The 18,558-nt window shown below is 42.8% G+C and overlaps 1 protein-coding gene across 2 annotated transcripts in view; it reads left to right on the forward strand.

Annotated features, from left to right (window-relative positions):
* LOC137521513 (T-cell surface glycoprotein CD3 gamma chain-like) overlaps positions 1-18,558 on the forward strand; it is a 40,610-nt gene that overhangs the window by 7,710 nt on the left and 14,342 nt on the right. The window contains exon 1 of one of the 2 annotated variants that reach the window (XM_068240870.1): positions 15,412-15,458. The exons of the other annotated variant lie outside the window; for it this stretch is intronic. Coding sequence (XP_068096971.1) covers positions 15,416-15,458 — 43 coding nt within the window. The 5' untranslated portion in view covers positions 15,412-15,415. Of the gene's footprint in view, positions 1-15,411; positions 15,459-18,558 lie in introns of those variants that run through there. 2 annotated transcript variants of the gene reach the window in all.

The following is an 18,558-nucleotide window of genomic DNA, read 5'->3' on the forward strand; positions in this document are numbered from 1 at the left end:
GGGTCTGAGGGCAATCTGAGGGTGTGGGCGGGTGATTGGGTGCCCGCAAGGGGCAGATTAGGGTCTTGTCTTGATGGGTAGCAGTGACAGGTAGTGACGGGGTGATTGATGGGTGATTAGTGGGTGATTAGAAGGCAGAACAGATGTAAACAATGCACTTCGGAGGCGATCTGAGGAGGGTGCGGGCGGGTGATCAGGTGCCCACAAGGGGCAGGTTAGGGTCTGATCTGATGGGTGTTAGTGACAGAGGGGTGATTGATGGGTGATTGACAGGTGATTAGTGGGGAGAATAGATGTATACAGTACACAGGGGGAGGCGTCTGGGGAGGATCTGAGGGTGTGTGTGTGTGTGTGTGTGTGTGTGGGGGGGGGGGGGGTGATCAGGAGCCCCAAGAAGGCAGTGTTAGTGACAGGGGGTGATTGATGGGTGATTGACAGGTGATTAGTGGGGAGTATAAATGTATACAGTACACGGGGGGGGGGGGGCTGGGGAGGATCTGAGGGTGTGGGGGGTGATCAGGAGCCCCCAGGGGGCAGTTTAGGACCTGATCAGAAAAATAGCGCTGACAGATAGTGACAGGGAGTGATTGATGGGTGATTAGGGGAGTGATTGGGTGCAAACAAGGGTCTGGGGGTGGGCAGGGGGGGGGTCTGAGGGGTGCTGTGGGCGATTAGAGGGCAGGGGGGGCAGGATCAGTGTGCTTGGTTGCACATTAGGGTGGCTGCAGCCTGCCCTGGTGGTCCCTCGATCACTGGGACCACCAGGGCAGGAGGCAGCCTGTATAATACGCTTTGTATACATTACAAAGCGTATTATATGATTTAGATGTGGCGATCCAGGGGTTAACAACCCGCCGGCGCTTCCGAGTGGCCGGCAGGTTGACGTCACGGGTGGGCAGAGCCTATTGCCGACGGATGCGCGCGCAGCACTGCGCGCGATCCCCGGCCATTAAGTGCAGAACGAGCCGCCGTCGATCGGCGTATTGCGGTCGTTCTGTACACCACTTTGCCGCCGCCCATCGGCTGTGGGCGGTCGGCAAGTGGTTGAGACAATAAAGGTAAGAAACTTGTATAACATTAGAAATGAATGTTTGGAAACTACTGTACAATGCTCTCTGCATTATGGTTAGGTAAAGGTTTAACAATTTGTTTTTTGATTTTGTTCTGTCATTTTATTGATTCCAAAACCTTTAGAACTGATTTTTGGACCTCAAATATCAGTGACCCCTGACCTACATACATAGATGATTCCAATTATAAGAAAGAGTATTTAAGGGGGTCAATTGTAAGTTTGCCTCCTCTTTTAATTTTCTCTGAAGAGTAACAACATGGGGGCTCAAAACAACTCTTAAATGACCTGAAGACAAAGATTGTTCTCCATCATGGTTTAGGCCGGGGAAGGATACAGAACGTTGTCCAAGAGATTTCAGCTTATCCTATCATAGCTCTGGAAAGCCTGACAGAGTTATCTGTCTGCAAGAAATAGACTCTAATACACGGTTCGTTTTTGCAGTGATTAATTAATTTCCGACATGTCCGATCTCCCTTACGATCCTTTTGCCGCTCGATTTCTGATAGAAGATAACAGAATTGACTGCAGAATCAAGCGGCAATAACAATCGAGAGGAGAATCGAGCACCAGAAATGAACTGTGTAGTCCTAGCGTTACCCACATGATCAGCAGAATCAATTTCTTGTAAGTGAAAGCCAATATCTGCAAACCACAAGCTCTGTGTATGCTGCTTGTGTTTCACCATGGCATGCAGTATACACATTTTGTATAGGAAAACTACCAGTGTTTCCCCCAAAAAGAAGGCATCCTCTGAAAATAAGCCCTAGCACATCTTTTGGAGCAAAAATTATATAAGACAGTGTCTTATTTTCAGTGAAACATAATAAACACACACACACATAATATACATCTTTACAGAAGTTTAATATAAACTGCTCTCTTGCTAGGCTTTTATAGCTACTAATATTTAGATTATTGAAATAATGTTTAAAAGTGCCATACATTAAAATGTTTTTCTTTTTTTACTGAACTGGATGTCTACGTTAATTTCCACTCCTAAAGAAAAAAAAAATGAAGGTAAGTTTATATTTAGTTTAGGTGCCTCTGAACCACATACACAGTTAACTTGTAAGAAACTTGTATAACATTAGAAATGAATGTTTGGAAACTACTGTACAATGCTCTCTGCATTACGGTTAGGTAAAGGTTTAACAATTTGTGTTTTTGATTGTGTTCTGTCGATGTCTATGGAACCATTGCAGATAAACCTTAACCTTTATGATGGAAGCAAATACACACACACACACACACACACACACACACACACACACACACACACACACACACACACACACACACACACACACACACACACACACACACACACACACACACACACACACACACACACACACACACACACACACACACACACACACACACACACACACGCAAAAGTTTGGGCAACCTTGTTAATCGGCATGATTTTCCTGTATAAATCGTTGGTTGTTACGATAAAAAATGTTAGTTAAATATATCGTATAGGAGACACACACAGTGATATTTGAGAAGTGAAATGAAGTTTATTGAATTTACAGAAAGTGCACAATAATTGTTTAAATAAAATTAGGCAGGTGCATACATTTGGGCACTTGTCATTTTATTGATTCCAAAACCTTTAGAACTGATTTTTGGACCTCAAATATCAGTGACCCCTGACCTACATACACAGGTGATTCCAATTATAAGAAAGAGTATTTAAGGGGGTCAATTGTAAGTTTGCCTCCTCTTTTAATTTTCTCTGAAGAGTAACAACATGGGGACTCAAAACAACTCTTAACCTCCTTAGCGGTATGGACGCATTGTTACGTCCATTACCGCCGGAGGTCGCCGCTCAGGCCCTGCTGGGCCGATTTTTATAAAATAAAAAGCAGCACACGCAGCCGGCACTTTGCCAGCCGCGTGTGCTACCTGATCGCCGCCGCTCTGCAGCGATCCGCCGCGAGCAGCGGCGAAAGAGGGTCCCCCCAGCCGCCGAGCCCTGCGCAGCCGGACCTATCAGTTCCGGCCAGCTATGGCGACGAGGTAAGCGAAACAAGGGAGGCTGCTCATTGCAGCCTTCCATGTTACTTCTGGTCGCCGGAGGCGATCGGAAGTACGCTACAGGAGCGCCCTCTAGTGGGCTTTCATGCAGCCAACTTTCAGTTCAGTAAAAAAAAAACTCCCGCAGCTGCCCTGGCGATCTTAATAGAACGCCAGGGAGGTTAAATGACCTGAAGACAAAGATTGTTCTCCATCATGGTTTAGGCCAGGGAAGGATACAGAACATTGTCCAAGAGATTTCAGCTGTCTGTTTTCACAGTTAGGAACATATTGAGGAAATGGAAGACCACAGGCTCAGTTCAAGTTAAGGCTCGAAGTGGCAGACCAAGAAAAATCTCGGATAGACAGAAGCGACAAATGATGAGAACAGTCAGTCAACCCACAGAACAGCACCAAAGACCTACAACATCATCTTGCTGCAGATGGAGTCACTGTGCATCGCTCAACCATTCGGCACACTTAACTCAAGGAGCTGTATGCAAGAGTGATGCAGAGGAAGCCTTGTCTCTACCCACAGCACAAACAGAGCTGCTTGAGGTATGCTAAAGCACATTTGGACAAGCCAGCTTTATTTTGGAATAAGGTGCTGTGGACTGATGAAACTAAAATTGAGTTATTGGGGCATAACAGGGCATTATGCATCGAGAAAAAAAAAACACAGCATTCCAAGAAAAACACCTGCAACCTACAGTAAATTATGGTGGTGGTTCCATCATGCTGTGGGTCTGTGTGGCCAGTGCAGTGACTGGGAATCTTGTCAAAGTTGAGGGATGCATGGATTCTACTCTGTATCAGCAGATTCCTGAGACCAATGTCCAGGAATCAGTGACTAAGCTGAAGCTGTGTCTGGGCTGGATCTTTCAACAAGACAATGACCCTAAACACTGCTCAAAATCCACTAAGGCATTCATGTAGAGGAACAAGTACAACATTCTGGAATGGCCATCTCAGTCCCCAGACCTGAATATAATTTAAAATCTGTGGTGTGAGTTAATGAGAGCTGTCCATTCTTGGAAGCCATCAAACCTGAAAGAAGTCTGTTTTGGAAAGAGGAATGGTCCAAAATACCTTCAACCAGAATCCAGACTCTCATTGGAACCTACAGGAAGCGTTTAGAGGCTGTAATTTCTGCATAAGGTGGATCTACTAAATATTGATTTCATTTTTTTTTTTTGTGGTGCCCAAATTTACACACCTGCCTAATTTTGTTTAAACAATTATTGCACACTTTCTGTAAATCCAATAAACTTCATTTTACTTCTCAAATATCACTGTGTGTGTCTCCTATATGATATAGGATATGATATATTTAACTGACATTTATTATCGTAACAATCCACGATTTATACAGGAAAATCATGACGATTAACAAGGTTGCCCAAACTTTCGCATCCCACTGTGTATATAGTTTGGTGGGCTAAGTCTACCATCAGTTTTTCTCTATCTCCCGCCTACTCCAGTGAGCACATCTGAGTCATATTTCCTGGCTTTGTTTTCCCGCCCACCATGTAGTCTCACTCCTCTCGTTACAGATGGGAAATATTCACTTCATTCATTGTTGCATATTTCATATACAGATTAGGCAAGGTAAGTAGGACCTCTGGAAATGGCCATGGCAGGTGTTCAGGGTTTGCAATTTTAAAGCATAGTCTACACATTAGGGCTAGTACACATGGGCAGATATGTAGCCAATCTGCCATTCTCATTGATTATCCAGATTAATAATCAAATCTGTGGGAATAATAGATCAATGTACACATGTGTATTATGGCTTCTCTGTCTGATATTTTGTTTCCAGGCAAGTTCCTGCTCTTCTTACTTTGTGTCAGTTTATGATTCACACATGAGTGCTAGAGCATTTCGCAGCAGGACTTATGCTTGGTTATTGGTTGTTTGCAATCAGTATGCAGCAGAATTCTGATTCTTGCACAGCCTAGTCATTTACTTTAAGTTGTAGCTGGATCACACGTTAGACTGAATAATCATTCAAAGGACGTATCCGTGACGATATATATATGCTTAGGTTGGTCAAAATAACTCTGTATAAAATAGGGGGGGGGGGGGGGAGAGGGACAGGGTGACTTCAGCAGTGGCATATCCTGAGGTTTAAAAAGTAGAAGTAGGAGGTTATTTGCTTTTACCCAAGAAATAATGGCCTGGCGGGTTAGGTGAATACTGTAGACACACCATTGCTTCTTCCTCTGTCTGTAAAGACCTGTACCCACTACACGATCTTTATGGTGTTTATTTGCACGATGAGCGATTGCTTCGATGATCACTCAATGTGGGTACAGGTGCTGCGATCGCTTGAACTCTGGTTCGCATCAGTCGTGGGCCATCGTGTTCCCACGGGCAAGAAGATGGATCTTCAAGAGCGTTGCTGTGAGGTTCCGTCGTCAGGTGAGTATTCAGCTTTAGCAAGCAACAATGATTAGGAACTGCTCATTCAGATCTCTTTTGGCTGCCAAACACGAATTGTCAATCAGTATACCGTATCCGGTATATATATACATATATATATACTGTGTATATATATATATATATATACTGTGTGTGTGTGTGTATATATATATATATATATATATATATATATATATATATATATATATATATATATATATATATATATATATATATATATATATAGGGAGTGCAGAATTATTAGGCAAATGAGTATTTTGACCACATCATCCTCTTTATGCATGTTGTCTTACTCCAAGCTGTATAGGCTCGAAAGCCTACTACCAATTAAGCATATTAGGTGATGTGCATCTCTGTAATGAGAAGGGGTGTGGTCTAATGACATCAACACCCTATATCAGGTGTGCATAATTATTAGGCAACTTACTTTCCTTTGGCAAAATGGGTCAAAAGAAGGACTTCACAGGCTCAGAAAAGTCAAAAATATTGAGATATCTTGCAGAGGGATGCAGCACTCTTAAAATTGCAAAGCTTCTGAAGCGTGATCATCAAACAATCAAGCGTTTCATTCAAAATAGTCAACAGGGTCACAAGAAGCGTGTGGAAAAACCAAGGCGCAAAATAACTGCCCATGAACTGAGAAAAGTCAAGCGTTCAGCTGCCAAGATGCCACTTGCCACCAGTTTGGCCATATTTCAGAGCTGCAACATCACTGGAGTTCCCAAAAAAACAAGGTGTGCAATACTCAGAGACATGGTCAAGGTAAGACGACCACCACTGAACAAGACACACAAGCTGAAACGTCAAGACTGGGCCAAGAAATATCTCAAGACTGATTTTTCTAAGGTTTTATGGACTGATGAAATGAGAGTGAGTCTTGATGGGCCCGATGGATGGACCCGTGGCTGGATTGGTAAAGGGCAGAGAGCTCCAGTCCGACTCAGACGCCAGCAAGGTGGAGGTGGAGTACTGGTTTGGGCTGGTATCATCAAAGATGAGCTTGTGGGGCCTTTTCGGGTTGAGGATGGAGTCAAGCTCAACTCCCAGTCCTACTGCCAGTTTCTGGTAGACACCTTCTTCAAGCAGTGGTACAGGAAGAAGTCTGCATCCTTCAAGAAAAGCATGATTTTCATGCAGGACAATGCTCCATCACACTTGTCCAAGTACTCCACAGCGTGGCTGGCAAGAAAGGGTATAAAAGAAAAACTAATGACATGGCCTCCTTGTTCACCAGATCTGAACCCCATTGAGAACCTGTGGCCCATCATAAAATGTGAGATTTACAAGGAGGGAAAACAGTACACCTCTCTGAACAGTGTCTGGGAGGCTGTGGTTGCTGTTGCACGCAATGTTGATGGTGAACAGATCAAAACACTGACAGAATCCATGGATGGCAGGCTTTTGAGTGTCCTTGCAAAGAAAGGTGGCTATATTGGTCACTGATTTGTTTTTGTTTTGTTTTTGAATGTCAGAAATGTATATTTGTTTTTTGGTAACACTGATTTTTATTAAGCAGATTAAATAATACACAAAGACCGTTAGAAGATTGGAAGTTAACTTACAAATCATATAAAATTTAAGAGTCAGTGATGTAAGAGTCTTAGGGTGAAAAGTTCTTCAGCCAGTCTTCATGTGGCTCGTAGATTTGTTTACTTCTCTGGGATGGATTTTAATAATACACCTATTTCTTTAAAGAAGTAGACAGCCTTGTATATGGGGGGGGGGGGGAGGGAGGGGGGGTATGAGGGGGGGGGGAGGGATTAGGGGGGGAGGGGGTAGTGTAATAGGGATAAGGGAGGGAAGAGTTTAATTATTATTAAAGGTCAACCAGCTAAATAATCAGCAGATAGCAACAATTGAAAATAAAGAACTGATGGACAACAGGTCCAAGTGGGTCACGATGGTCAGATATCCCGCATATCAGTTTTGATAGTTACCTCAGATGAGGTTAGTTCTATTTAGAGATAGAGGGAAGGAAGGGCCTAATAGAGAGGATTGTATAGAGTCCTTGTATTGGGTATAGAGGGGATGATATGGGGATTTGTTTTTCCCTCAACTACCACATTCACTCCAAAGCCCATTCGTCTCCTTCAGCATCCCAAAAAGATTTAAGCATATGTTCTGCTCAGCTAGATAATAAAAGTGGCAAACACGCTGCACCATTGACATCACAGGACAGTTGCCTATAAAACTAGACTTCTGACTCTGGGCTCAAGCTTCATTCATCTTACAGATCGTTATCTTCATCTGGCAGTGCTGTGGTCTGGGCAACCTATATATCATGTTCATGTGGTGTTGCCAAGGCAGGATCCATATCCACTTCGGGTGGGGTATGGGGAGGCATGGCTAGAGACTCAAGGTTTGGGTCCCCTATCAGCTTCCTGGCAAACCCCAGGGTAAATAGGGTACCGGCTCATTTTAGGGAAGGGTGGGTGGTCAGGGTCCCTTTTTTTTATTTTTTTTTATTTTAAGGGGGTATGTAATCTGAGGAGTTAAACGTCCATGGGTCCCAGATCTTATGGAATCTGTCTTCGGAGTCTCTCAGAGAGGCTGTCATTTTCTCCATAGTTTTATACCAGGTAATTTAAATTTTTATCTCTAAGGTTGTGGGTGGGGCTATTTGTTTCCATGCGGCTGCTATGGAGAGTCTGGTGGCTGTCAGGATGTGGGTAATTAGACGCATAGAATGTGTAGGGACACCAGGTATGGTTTTGCCCAGTAGCATATAAAGGGGATCGTGAGGGATAAAAGTGTCAGTGACATGTTGAATCAGAGATTGGATGTCTCTCCATAATGTATCAATGAGAGGACAGAACCAGAATATATGTGCTAGGGTGCCTTTATTTCCACATCCTCTCCAGCATAAATCAGAGGGTCCATTGTATATTCTGGAGAGTCTATCTGGGGTGAGATACCAATGGAAGAGGATCTTGTATATGTTTTCTTTTATTTGTGTGCAGGTGGAGCTATGTTTAGCATTTTCCCAGATGTCTGTCCAGTCCTCCAACGTGATAGAAGTAGAGAGAGCGGACTCCCATTTAGCCATGTAAGGGTGAGAGGGGGTGAGGGAATTTGATTTAGTCTGAAGAAGAGAGTAAATTTGTGATATCAGTCCTTTTTGGTGTCCTCTAAAGTTACATAAACGCTCAAAATGTGTCCAGGAAGGGATTACGTTTGCCCCCTTGGTGGTTTTTTGGAGAAAGTGTTTGATCTGGTAGTACTCTAGGTACATCTGAGGGGAGAACTGGGTCTTTTCTTCTAATGCTGTTCTATCCCAAATTTTACCCGTTAATGGATTAATCCAGTCTCTAAGGTTAAAAAAGCCCAGATTGAACCAGCGGGCCATAAATTGTTTTGAGATTCCAGGGGGAAAAGACTGATTTCCAAGTATTGGGAATAGCGGGGAGGGAGTGGACCTAAGCTTGGCAGTGGACATAGTGTTCCTCCATATGCGAGTTGAAAAGGATATAGTGGGTAGTGTAATAGTGGGGGGGGAGTTTTGGAGGAGTTGGTGACCAGATAAGTGAAGCTAAAGTGGTTGGTAGGATGCTTGTAGCCTCTATTAGGGCCCATTTAGTAAAAACTCTTGGGCTAGTCCATTCGGTAAGTTGTCTAAGATGGGTGGCCTGATAGTAAAGCTTCAGGTGGGGGACTGCCAAACCTCCTGATTCTCGTGGGGATAGGAGTATATTTTTGTGGACTCTCGGGTGTTTGTGGTTCCAAATGAATTAGAAAAACTCAGTTTGTAGTTTGGAGAGTTGGGTTGAAGGGACTTGGACTGGCAGTGTTTCGAATAGGTATAAGAGGCGTGGGAGGATGTTCATTTTTAGAGAGTATATTCTCCCCATCCAAGAAATTTTATATGCTGTCCACTTGTGTAGGTCCTTAAGAATGGTCTGGATGAGTGTAGGGTAGTTTTGTTTATATAGTGTGGAATATGTAGGTGTGAGGTTTATTCCTAAGTATTTGAGGGCGTGTATTTTCCATCTATAAGGGTAGTGAGCTTTAAAGAGAATCTGTATTGTTAAAATCGCACAAAAGTAAACATACCAGTGCGCTAGGGGACATCTCCTATTACCCTCTGTCACAATTTCGCCGCTCCTCGCCGCATTAAAAGTGCTTAAAAACAGTTTTAAAAAGTTTGTTTATAAACAAACAAAATGGCCACCAAAACAGGAAGTAGGTTGATGTACAGTATGTCCACACATAGAAAATACATTCATACACAAGCAGGCTGTATACACCCTTCCTTTTGAATCTCAAGAGATCATTTGTGTGTTTCTTTCCCCCTGCAGCTATCTTCCACTGAAGTGTCAGGCTGTTTCTTCCTGCAGAGTGCAGACAGCTCTGCCTGTATGTAATTCCTCAGTATGTGAAAGCCCAGCCAGCTCAGAGGAGGATTTATCCAGCTTGTAAAAGATAAGAGAGAAGCTGCCCTAATCTAAATAATACACAGGCAGTGTGCAGAGAGGGGCCTGGAGGGGGGAGATGCATCACAGAACCACAACACTGAAGAACTTGGCAGCCTTCCAGACACAGGCTGACAAGTCTGACAAGAGAGAGATAAGTTGATTTATTACAGAGATGGTGATAGTAGAACCTGCTGCAGTAAGCCAGAACACATTAGAATAGCTTTTGAAACTTGTAGGATGATAAAAAACAGGATGCAATTTTTGTTACGGAGTCTCTTTAAGGGAGGACAGTAGGGTGGGGGGTATTTTGATAGGGAGAGCTTCTGTCTTATCTTGGTTTAATTTGAAACCTGAGAGGGATTCATATTCTTTTATGGTGGAGTGCAATGTCGGGAGAGAGATAAGGGGTTGTGTGATTGTGAGCAGGACGTCATCCGCAAATAAAGATATCTTATGATCATGTTTGCCTTGTCGAACCCCATGTATATTCGGGTTCAGTCTAATAGCTGAGGCTAGAGGTTCGATGCTTATGGCGAACAATAAGGGGGAAAGGGGACATCCCTGGCGAGTGCCATTTTGTATTCGTAAGGGTTGTGTAGGGGCAAAAGGAAGCTTAATGGAAGTGGATGGTGTGGAGTATAAATACTTAAGTAAAGAGAGGAAGGGCCCTTTGAAGCCTTGATGTTCTAGTACTCGGAATAGATAGGGCCAGGATAGTCTGTCGAAGGCCTTCTCTGCATCTAAACTCAGGAGCAGAGAAGGCCTGCCACTCTGACTCATAAGTGAGATAAGATTTATTGCTTTCCTGGTGTTATCCCCAGCTTGGCGTCCTAGGATAAATCCTACTTGGTCATTATTAATAAGCGTAGTTAGAATAGAGTTAAGACGATTGGCCATGACTTTTGTTATAATTTTCAGGTCTGAGTTTAGGAGAGAAATAGGTCGGTAACTTTGAGGGAGTTGAGGGTCCTTCCCTTCCTTGGGTATTACTGTGAGTAAGGAAGCTAGCATGGATGAGGGGGGAGAGTCTCCTTGGAGTATTTTGTTTGCCAGTTTGATTAGGTGTGGAACTAGTTCTGATTTAAATGTCTTGTAGTATGAGTAGGGGAGACCGTCTGGACCAGGGCTTTTGGAGGAAGGGAGAAGTTTAAGAACCTCAAGAATCTCAGAGTCTGATATTGGGGAGTTAAGTAGGGTTAATTGAGCCTCTGTGAGGGTTGGGAGATTGAGTTTGGAGAGGAATGAGTCTAACTTAGGGAGGAAGGTGGGCTTCTTAGATAGGTCTGGTAAGCTATATAATTGTGAGTAGTAGTCAGAGAAGATATGGGCAATTTTCTGAGGATCGTAGTGTATTGTGCCCTCTGTATCTTTCATGGAATAGATCAGTTGCTGGGCGGATTTAGGATTCAGTTTTCGGGCTAGTATGGTGTGGGGTTTGTTGCCCCTTTCGAAGAAGAGTTGCCTCGACCACCTCAGGCTTTTCTCAAGTTGGAGGGTCTGTAGGGAGCGGATTTCTTGTTTTAAATTTTGTACTATGCTAAAGTGTTCTTGCGTAGGTGATTTTTTATAAGTTGACTGAGCCTTAACTAGGGTGGCATGGAGGGAAAGAAATTTTTGAGAGGAGAGTTTTTTTCTCCTGGAACCTTCAGCAATGAACAGTCCCCGCACAAATGCTTTATGGGCCTCCCATAGAGTGCCATAAGAGGATACAGTAGTAGTATTTGTGTTGAAGAATGACCGCAGCTCCTCACTAAGTTCTTTGGCGAAAGTTTTATCCCGTATGAGGGATTCATTGAGTCTCCAGTTTAAGGGCTTATGGGGTCTACGCAGCCAGTTTAGGTGTAAGACAACACTCTGGTGGTCGAACCAAGCCATTGGTAAAATTTCTGATTTGTCCAATAGAGGTAGTAGGGTGGGGTTGGCGAAAAAATAGTCTAAGCGAGAGTGAGATGCATGAGGAGGGGAGAAAAAAGTGTATTCAATAGATTTGGGATTGGAGATTCTCCATAAATCAAGCAAGGTATGTTTTCTCATAAGCGCCCTGAACTTACGGGAGTTACGGTCGTGAGTACCTTTTGAGGAGGAATTTTTAACATAGCTTCTATCGTGGATAGCTGAGAATGCCAAATTGAAATCTCCCCCTAAGATTAAAGTGCCGTATTTTAATTTTTGGAGTTTATCCAGAAAGGAGGATAAATAAGAGGTTTGATCTTTGTTTGGGATATAAACATTGGCCAGGGTGATGGGTTTGCCCGCCAGGGATCCAGTAAGTATGAGGTAGTGGCCATCAGAATCGCATATAGATTTAGTGATCTGTAGGGGGAGATTTGATTTGAACAAAATAGCAACACCTGCTCGTTTAGTCGAGGCGGAGGCCAAATATACCTTAGAGTAATGCTTGTTTCCCAGTCTAATAGGGTCTTGTCGTCTGAAATGGGTTTCCTGGAGCATAGCAATGTCTATGTCCAGCCTTTTGAGGTCTTTTAATAGGGAAAGTCTTTTCTGAGGTATATTTAGGCCCTTCGCATTTAACGTGATCAGTTTAACCATAATCCGTGGTAATGCGGAGCACGTTTGAGGTGTATGCGGTAAGATCCGACCATCGCGACCCATAGTAAACATAAAACAAACAAGCTATAAACCTTAATGAGACATACTTCCATATCGGACCGAAAAACACATCAGTAGAAACAAATGTTGGTTGATATAGAGGTAAGAAGCTTATGCCACTATAAAGTAAGTGGCCGTAGGTAATGGCAACCAAAAAGAGCTGCCTGGGCGAGGAAGCCTTTGGGGGTACCAGACTCCAAAAGAGCCAGATAAGCCCATAAGGGGACCTCCTGAGGTGCATGTGGAAGTACCGGGGGGTAGCAGCCCAAGGACCAGAGTCCCATTGTCTAGATTGTTAAAAACTGAAAACAGAGATGATATTGTAGTGTAGGTAATGGTGAGTCCAAACCATCATGTTAGGGCCTCCAAAGTAAGTATCAAAAGTGTGGGATCCCTCTGTAAGGGAGAAAAAGGAGTGCAGTTTAGAGTTCAGCTAGGTAAGGTTTCCATATCATCTTGGATCTGGGTGTATGTTAGGCTCCGAACAGGGGCTCGAGTCCAATCTGAGATATGGCGTACTTTCCTGGGGGGCGAAGACGTAGAGGGAGATCTGGGGTTCTGGGTGAGTTGTAGAGGTGGGAGTTTGAGTCCCATTTGCTTCAGAAAGAGGGGAGCATCATCAATATCCATTAAGGTAAAGGTCAGTCCTTGGCGGTTAACAGTTAGACGAAAAGGGAAACCCCACTTGTAAGGGATAGCTGCATCACGCAGAAGTTGTGTAACTGGTTTCAGGGACCTGCGCTTTGCCAGGGTGATGAGGGATAGATCATTGTAAACATGGATCTCGTCTCCTTTAAAAGTAAGAGATGGAACTTTGCGTAATGCCTGTAACAGGGCTTCTTTAGCTTCATAGTAGTGCATCCGGACTATGATGTCTTTAGGCCTTTGGCTGTGGGGCTGACGTTCCCCTAAGGACCTGTGGGCTCTGTCCATGCGCCATAGCTCATCTGTAAAGTCAGGTAGAATCGATTTGAATAGCTCCAGCAAGTGTGGCTTAATTTGGTCAGGCTTGACTGACATGGAGACCCCTTTCACCCTCAGATTCTGTCTCCTTTCCCTATTTTCAAAGTCTTCCTGTGTAGTGCGGATTGCTTTCAGGTCTGACTGTATTATAGATTGTTCATCCTCTATGGCTGACTGCTTCTGAGAGAAAGTGATGGCTTTGTCCTCCAGGGCGCTAGTGCGTTCCCCCAGGCTTATTATGTCTGCCTTCATGTCTTTTATGGCAGATAAGAATAGATTCTGTAGGGAGTCATGCATGGCTTTACAGTGCCTGTCTAGTGTAGATTCTAGGAAAGCTGCAGTGGCCGGTGCAGTGTCTGGCGTTATACTGGCCTGTGGGGTGTTGTCAGCGTGGTCTGGCTGATCGGCGCCATCTTGGGTGTGCGCGGGGCGGAGGAAGCGATCCATTGTGCCCGGAGTCTGCGGCGATTTGAGGGATCCCTTTGCGGCCATCAGGTGGAGGGAGTCTTAGAGCATCTGATCCGGTTAGAGCCGTGCGGTTCTGAGGCTTAGGGATGCGGATAGTGGCTCTTCTCAGAGAGCTGTGGGCCGGAGCTCAGATCCTAGGCTGCCATCTCCGTGACGTCGCGCATGCGCCTCCCAGAAATGTATATTTGTGAATGTTGAGATGTTATATTGGTTTCACTGGTAAAAATAAATAATTGAAATGGGTATATATTTGTTTTTTGGTAAGTTGCCTAATAATTATGCACAGTAATAGTCACCTGCACACACAGATATCCCCCTAAAATAGCTAAAACTAAAAACAAACTAAAAGCTACTTTCAAAAATATTCAGCTTTGATATTAATGAGTTTTTGAGTTCATTGAGAACATGGTTGTTGTTCAATAATACAATTATTCCTCAAAAATACAACTTGCCTCTGCATTCCCTGTATGTATATATATATATATATATATATATATATATATATATATATATATATATATACTGTGTTTCCCCTAAAGTAAGACATTCCCTGAGAATAAGACCTAGCAGGAATTCTTAGCATGCTTGAAATATAAGACATCCCCCGAATGTAAGCCCTAGCAGCAGCCCCCAGCAAGTCACGCTCAATACAAAGCCTGGATACAGGAGAGCAGCAGTATAATATGAGTTCTGCAGTCCTGTATGTGTCAGGCAATTTGTGTTTTTGTTGGAGCCAGCCCTCCTGATCTGTCATGATAAGCATCAGCAGCACTTCACCTTTTCCCAGGACACACAGCTTATCCTATCATAGCACTGGAAAGCCTGACAGAGTTATCTGTCTGCAAGAAATAGACTCTAATGCACGGTTCGTTTTTGCAGTGATTAAGTGGTTCGATAGATAATTTCCGACATGTCCAATCTCCCTTTCGATCCTTTTGCCGCTCGATTTCTGATAGAAGATAAGAGAATTGACTGCAGAATCAAGCGTCAATAACAATCGAGAGGAGAATCGAGCACCAGAAATGAACTGTATAGTCCTAGCATTACCCACATGATCAGCAGAATCAATTTCTTGTAAGTGAAAGCCAATATCTGCAAACCACAAGCTCTGTGTATGCTGCTTGTGTTTCACCATGGCATGCAGTATATACATTTTGTATAGGAAAACTACCAGTGTTTCCCCCAAAAAGAAGGCATCCTCTGAAAATAAGCCCTAGCACATCTTTTGGAGCAAAAATTAATATATGACAGTGTCTTATTTTCAGGGAAACATAATAAACACACACACACATAATATACATCTTTACAGAAGTTTAATATAAACTGCTCTCTTGCTAGGCTTTTATAGCTACTAATCTTTAGATTATTGAAATAATGTTTAAAAGTGCCGTACATTAAAATGTTTTTCTTTTTTTTACTGAACTGGATGTCTACGTTAATTTCCACTCCTAAAGAAAAAAAAATTGAAGGTAAGTTTATATTTAGTTTAGGTGCCTCTGAACCACATACACAGTTAAAGATTTTGAAATTGATATCAACAGATTTGCTCCATAACTCCAAAACATAACTCACTTAAAACAAACCTGAATTGTATGTGTAGCATATATAGCAAATAAATAGAACATAGGTAGCGAAGAATAGAATCTTATATTGTTTCCAGTACAGGAAGAGTTAAAAAAAATTTGACCCAACTGAGTCAAATACAGTCCTGTTTTCTGAAGTACATAAACAGCCAAGAAACAGTGAGAGACAGCTTCAGGGCTCATTCACACTAAGGGAGTTTTCGGCCTTTTTTTTAATTTTAAATCGCCCACAAAGTGTTCAGCAAAGCGGTATCTGTTTTTGCTAAAATGGAAGGTATAAAAAGAGTGAGCTAAAACCGCTTTATGCAGCGTTTGCATTCACGTTTTTTTAGAATAAATACATTGTATTTATACTTTATCGGGTCAAAGAGTTCACTTCCTGACTCGCGTCAGGGAGTGAATCTCAAAACCGCTCTGGAAAAGGGCTTAGAAAAGCGCTTTTTCAAAAAACGCAGCATGCAGTGCTCCACTGCATGCTGCGTTTTTTTAAAAAGCAGCCAGGAGGGGAAAAAAATGCACAAAAACGCTTGTGTTTTCATTTTTGTTTTTGGGTGTGAATAAGGCCTGAGAGAAGGTTTTACTGCAGGGAAGTTCAAAAGGTCATTATTTCTGCTTTGTTTTATAGCTTAAAAAATAAAGTGTGATTTTAAACTGCAAATGTTAAAGAATGATGCAGTGCTAAAAAAAAAAAAAAAAAACAACAACTATATAACTGAAAATAAAAATATGAGACCTTTCTTTGCTACTAGTTCTATTCATTATCCATACTACACTTATACAGTAATTCATTATATCATAAGGGTCAGGGGCGCCTCTGGCCATTTTGTCACTCCAGGCGAGGAAATCAGTGTAAAAAATAATCACAATGCTGCAGCATTTCACCAGAAAATAATCGTATTACAGTGGTGGTTCAGTGCAATACTACGAGCCGCCGATCCACCGCCTCTATACCACTGTGTCCACTTGAAAAATGTACTGTTTGATCGTAATTTTTATACATTTTTGCAACAGAATCATTGATCGAAAGTATAATCGATGTGGGTGGTTGGTAATCACCAGATTCAATCCTAGTGAAATAATCTGCCAGTAAAAATGAATGCATATATTGACAGCTATAGGCTAGGGTTACTAATAACAAGATGGGACAAAGTAGAGAATGACAAGGAACATTTATATTGCATTTTTCTCCTGGCGGACTGAGGAGCTGCAGCCACTAGGACGCACTCTATAGGCAGTAGCAGTGTTAGGGAGTCTTGCCCAAGGTCTCTTACTGAAAAGGTGCTGGCTTACTGAGCAGGAATAGCTGAGATTTGCTTAGGTTTGAACCCAGGTTGCCAGTGCCAGAGGCAGAGCCCTTAACCATTACACCAGAGAGAGGGCAGAAAAGAACTTTTATTTAGCTGTCCTGTATGACAAGAAGACAGCCAGCACTAGGGGAAAAGGGGGAAACAAAGGTTAATAAGGGAGAGAAGAGAAGTGGAGAGATACTGAGATGGAGCAGAGAGCTTAGATAGTATTGCAGTCCCATATCTCACCGAGGCTACTTGCCTGTAATGTGACTCCTGTCCCCGCCAGTCTCTCACACAAGTCAGAAAGCAGCCCTCCTGGGACAGTCGAAAACTTTTCAACCTGTGTAATTCCTTATCAAGCTGCCCACATGCAGTCTTTACAATGGTGAGAGAGCAGACAGTTTTTTTTCTATGGACTCTGCATAAGGCAAGCCTCCTCAGCCAGCCTAATGCTTCACATTGCCTTATACAAGAAAAACTTCAAAGCACCAGGCACTGTACCAGCAGCCTGGAGGAAAATCTCCCCCCTTTGCACCCGGCCAGTCCGTTCTGGAATGCCTTGTACCTGCTTCCCAGAAAGGCAGCATCCTCCTCTTCTGATTTGTTTTCTTTTCACGGTCATAAGGAGGGGCGGGACAGGAGTGAACAGACACACTCCTAGATCCCGAGATAACAACTAATTAGGGAACATCATACAAAGAGTTGTAGACAAAAGTTTTGTAGACTCCTTATGAGAGGCTGAGCAGCAGATGCTTTCATTAGAACTTTTTATCTCCGCACCCTCAGTTTTCAGTCTCTAAGGACAGGAAAAATAAACTTTTTTTCCCCTGGAAGCGCCCCTAGATAAATCTGGCGCTCCAGGCAGTTGGCTTATCAGTTGGTGCCTAGAGGCGCCTCTGATAAGGGTTTTTTCACTTCAGGTTTGCTTTTATTTAGTAAGCAACTTATTTAGATCGTTTAATTAGGTCTGACACACTCTGGAGCTCAAAGCAAGGAAACAATTCCATGGAGTCCTACAGGATAAGCTTAAAATCCCCTCAGTGTGAAAAACGTAGGGAAATCTCCTCATGATGTGTAACGTTAGTAAAATAGTTAATTGCCAAATAATATAACATCAACTTACGCCATGGGTCACGTGCAACACAAGATGGGTTCAGTTATCCAGTTGTGTATGATGAGCAGGATGAAGAGCAGTCCTTCCTCCACCCTCTCAGTTTCCTCATTTGACCTGCCAGTTATTGTGTTAGCTGTTACTACTACTGGTTGTGTAAGTAGCTCAGGACTAATTTCATTATCATCAGCTACTGTTTGAGGTTATTGAATTATCATGTTTTATTTGCCAAGCACTGTCCTTAAATTCTGTGGCCCATATGAAATTCACCTTTTCTCCTAAGTTTTCTACTAGGTGATATTTTCACACCTTGTCAATAAAATGCCATTTAAACCACCAGAGAGCAAGAAAATACTCAAAATTATTTAGTACTTTTTCAACGACTTTTTGGTACTTTTAGTTCTAAAAAGTTGTTTCATAGAGAAGATGAAAAATGATTGCCTACGAGAAAACAAGTGAATTGCATATGGCCCTGTATTTCTTATTACATGTTAATGCTGGTGTTATTACTAGGTAATAGTATATGATATTTGTGAGGGTTAAAGTGTACCTGAGACAGTGTGCGCGGGACTACAGGAATTACCGG

Source organism: Hyperolius riggenbachi, chromosome 6 (genome assembly GCF_040937935.1).
Source record: "Hyperolius riggenbachi isolate aHypRig1 chromosome 6, aHypRig1.pri, whole genome shotgun sequence".
In the NCBI taxonomy this organism is placed as follows: domain Eukaryota; kingdom Metazoa; phylum Chordata; class Amphibia; order Anura; family Hyperoliidae; genus Hyperolius; species Hyperolius riggenbachi.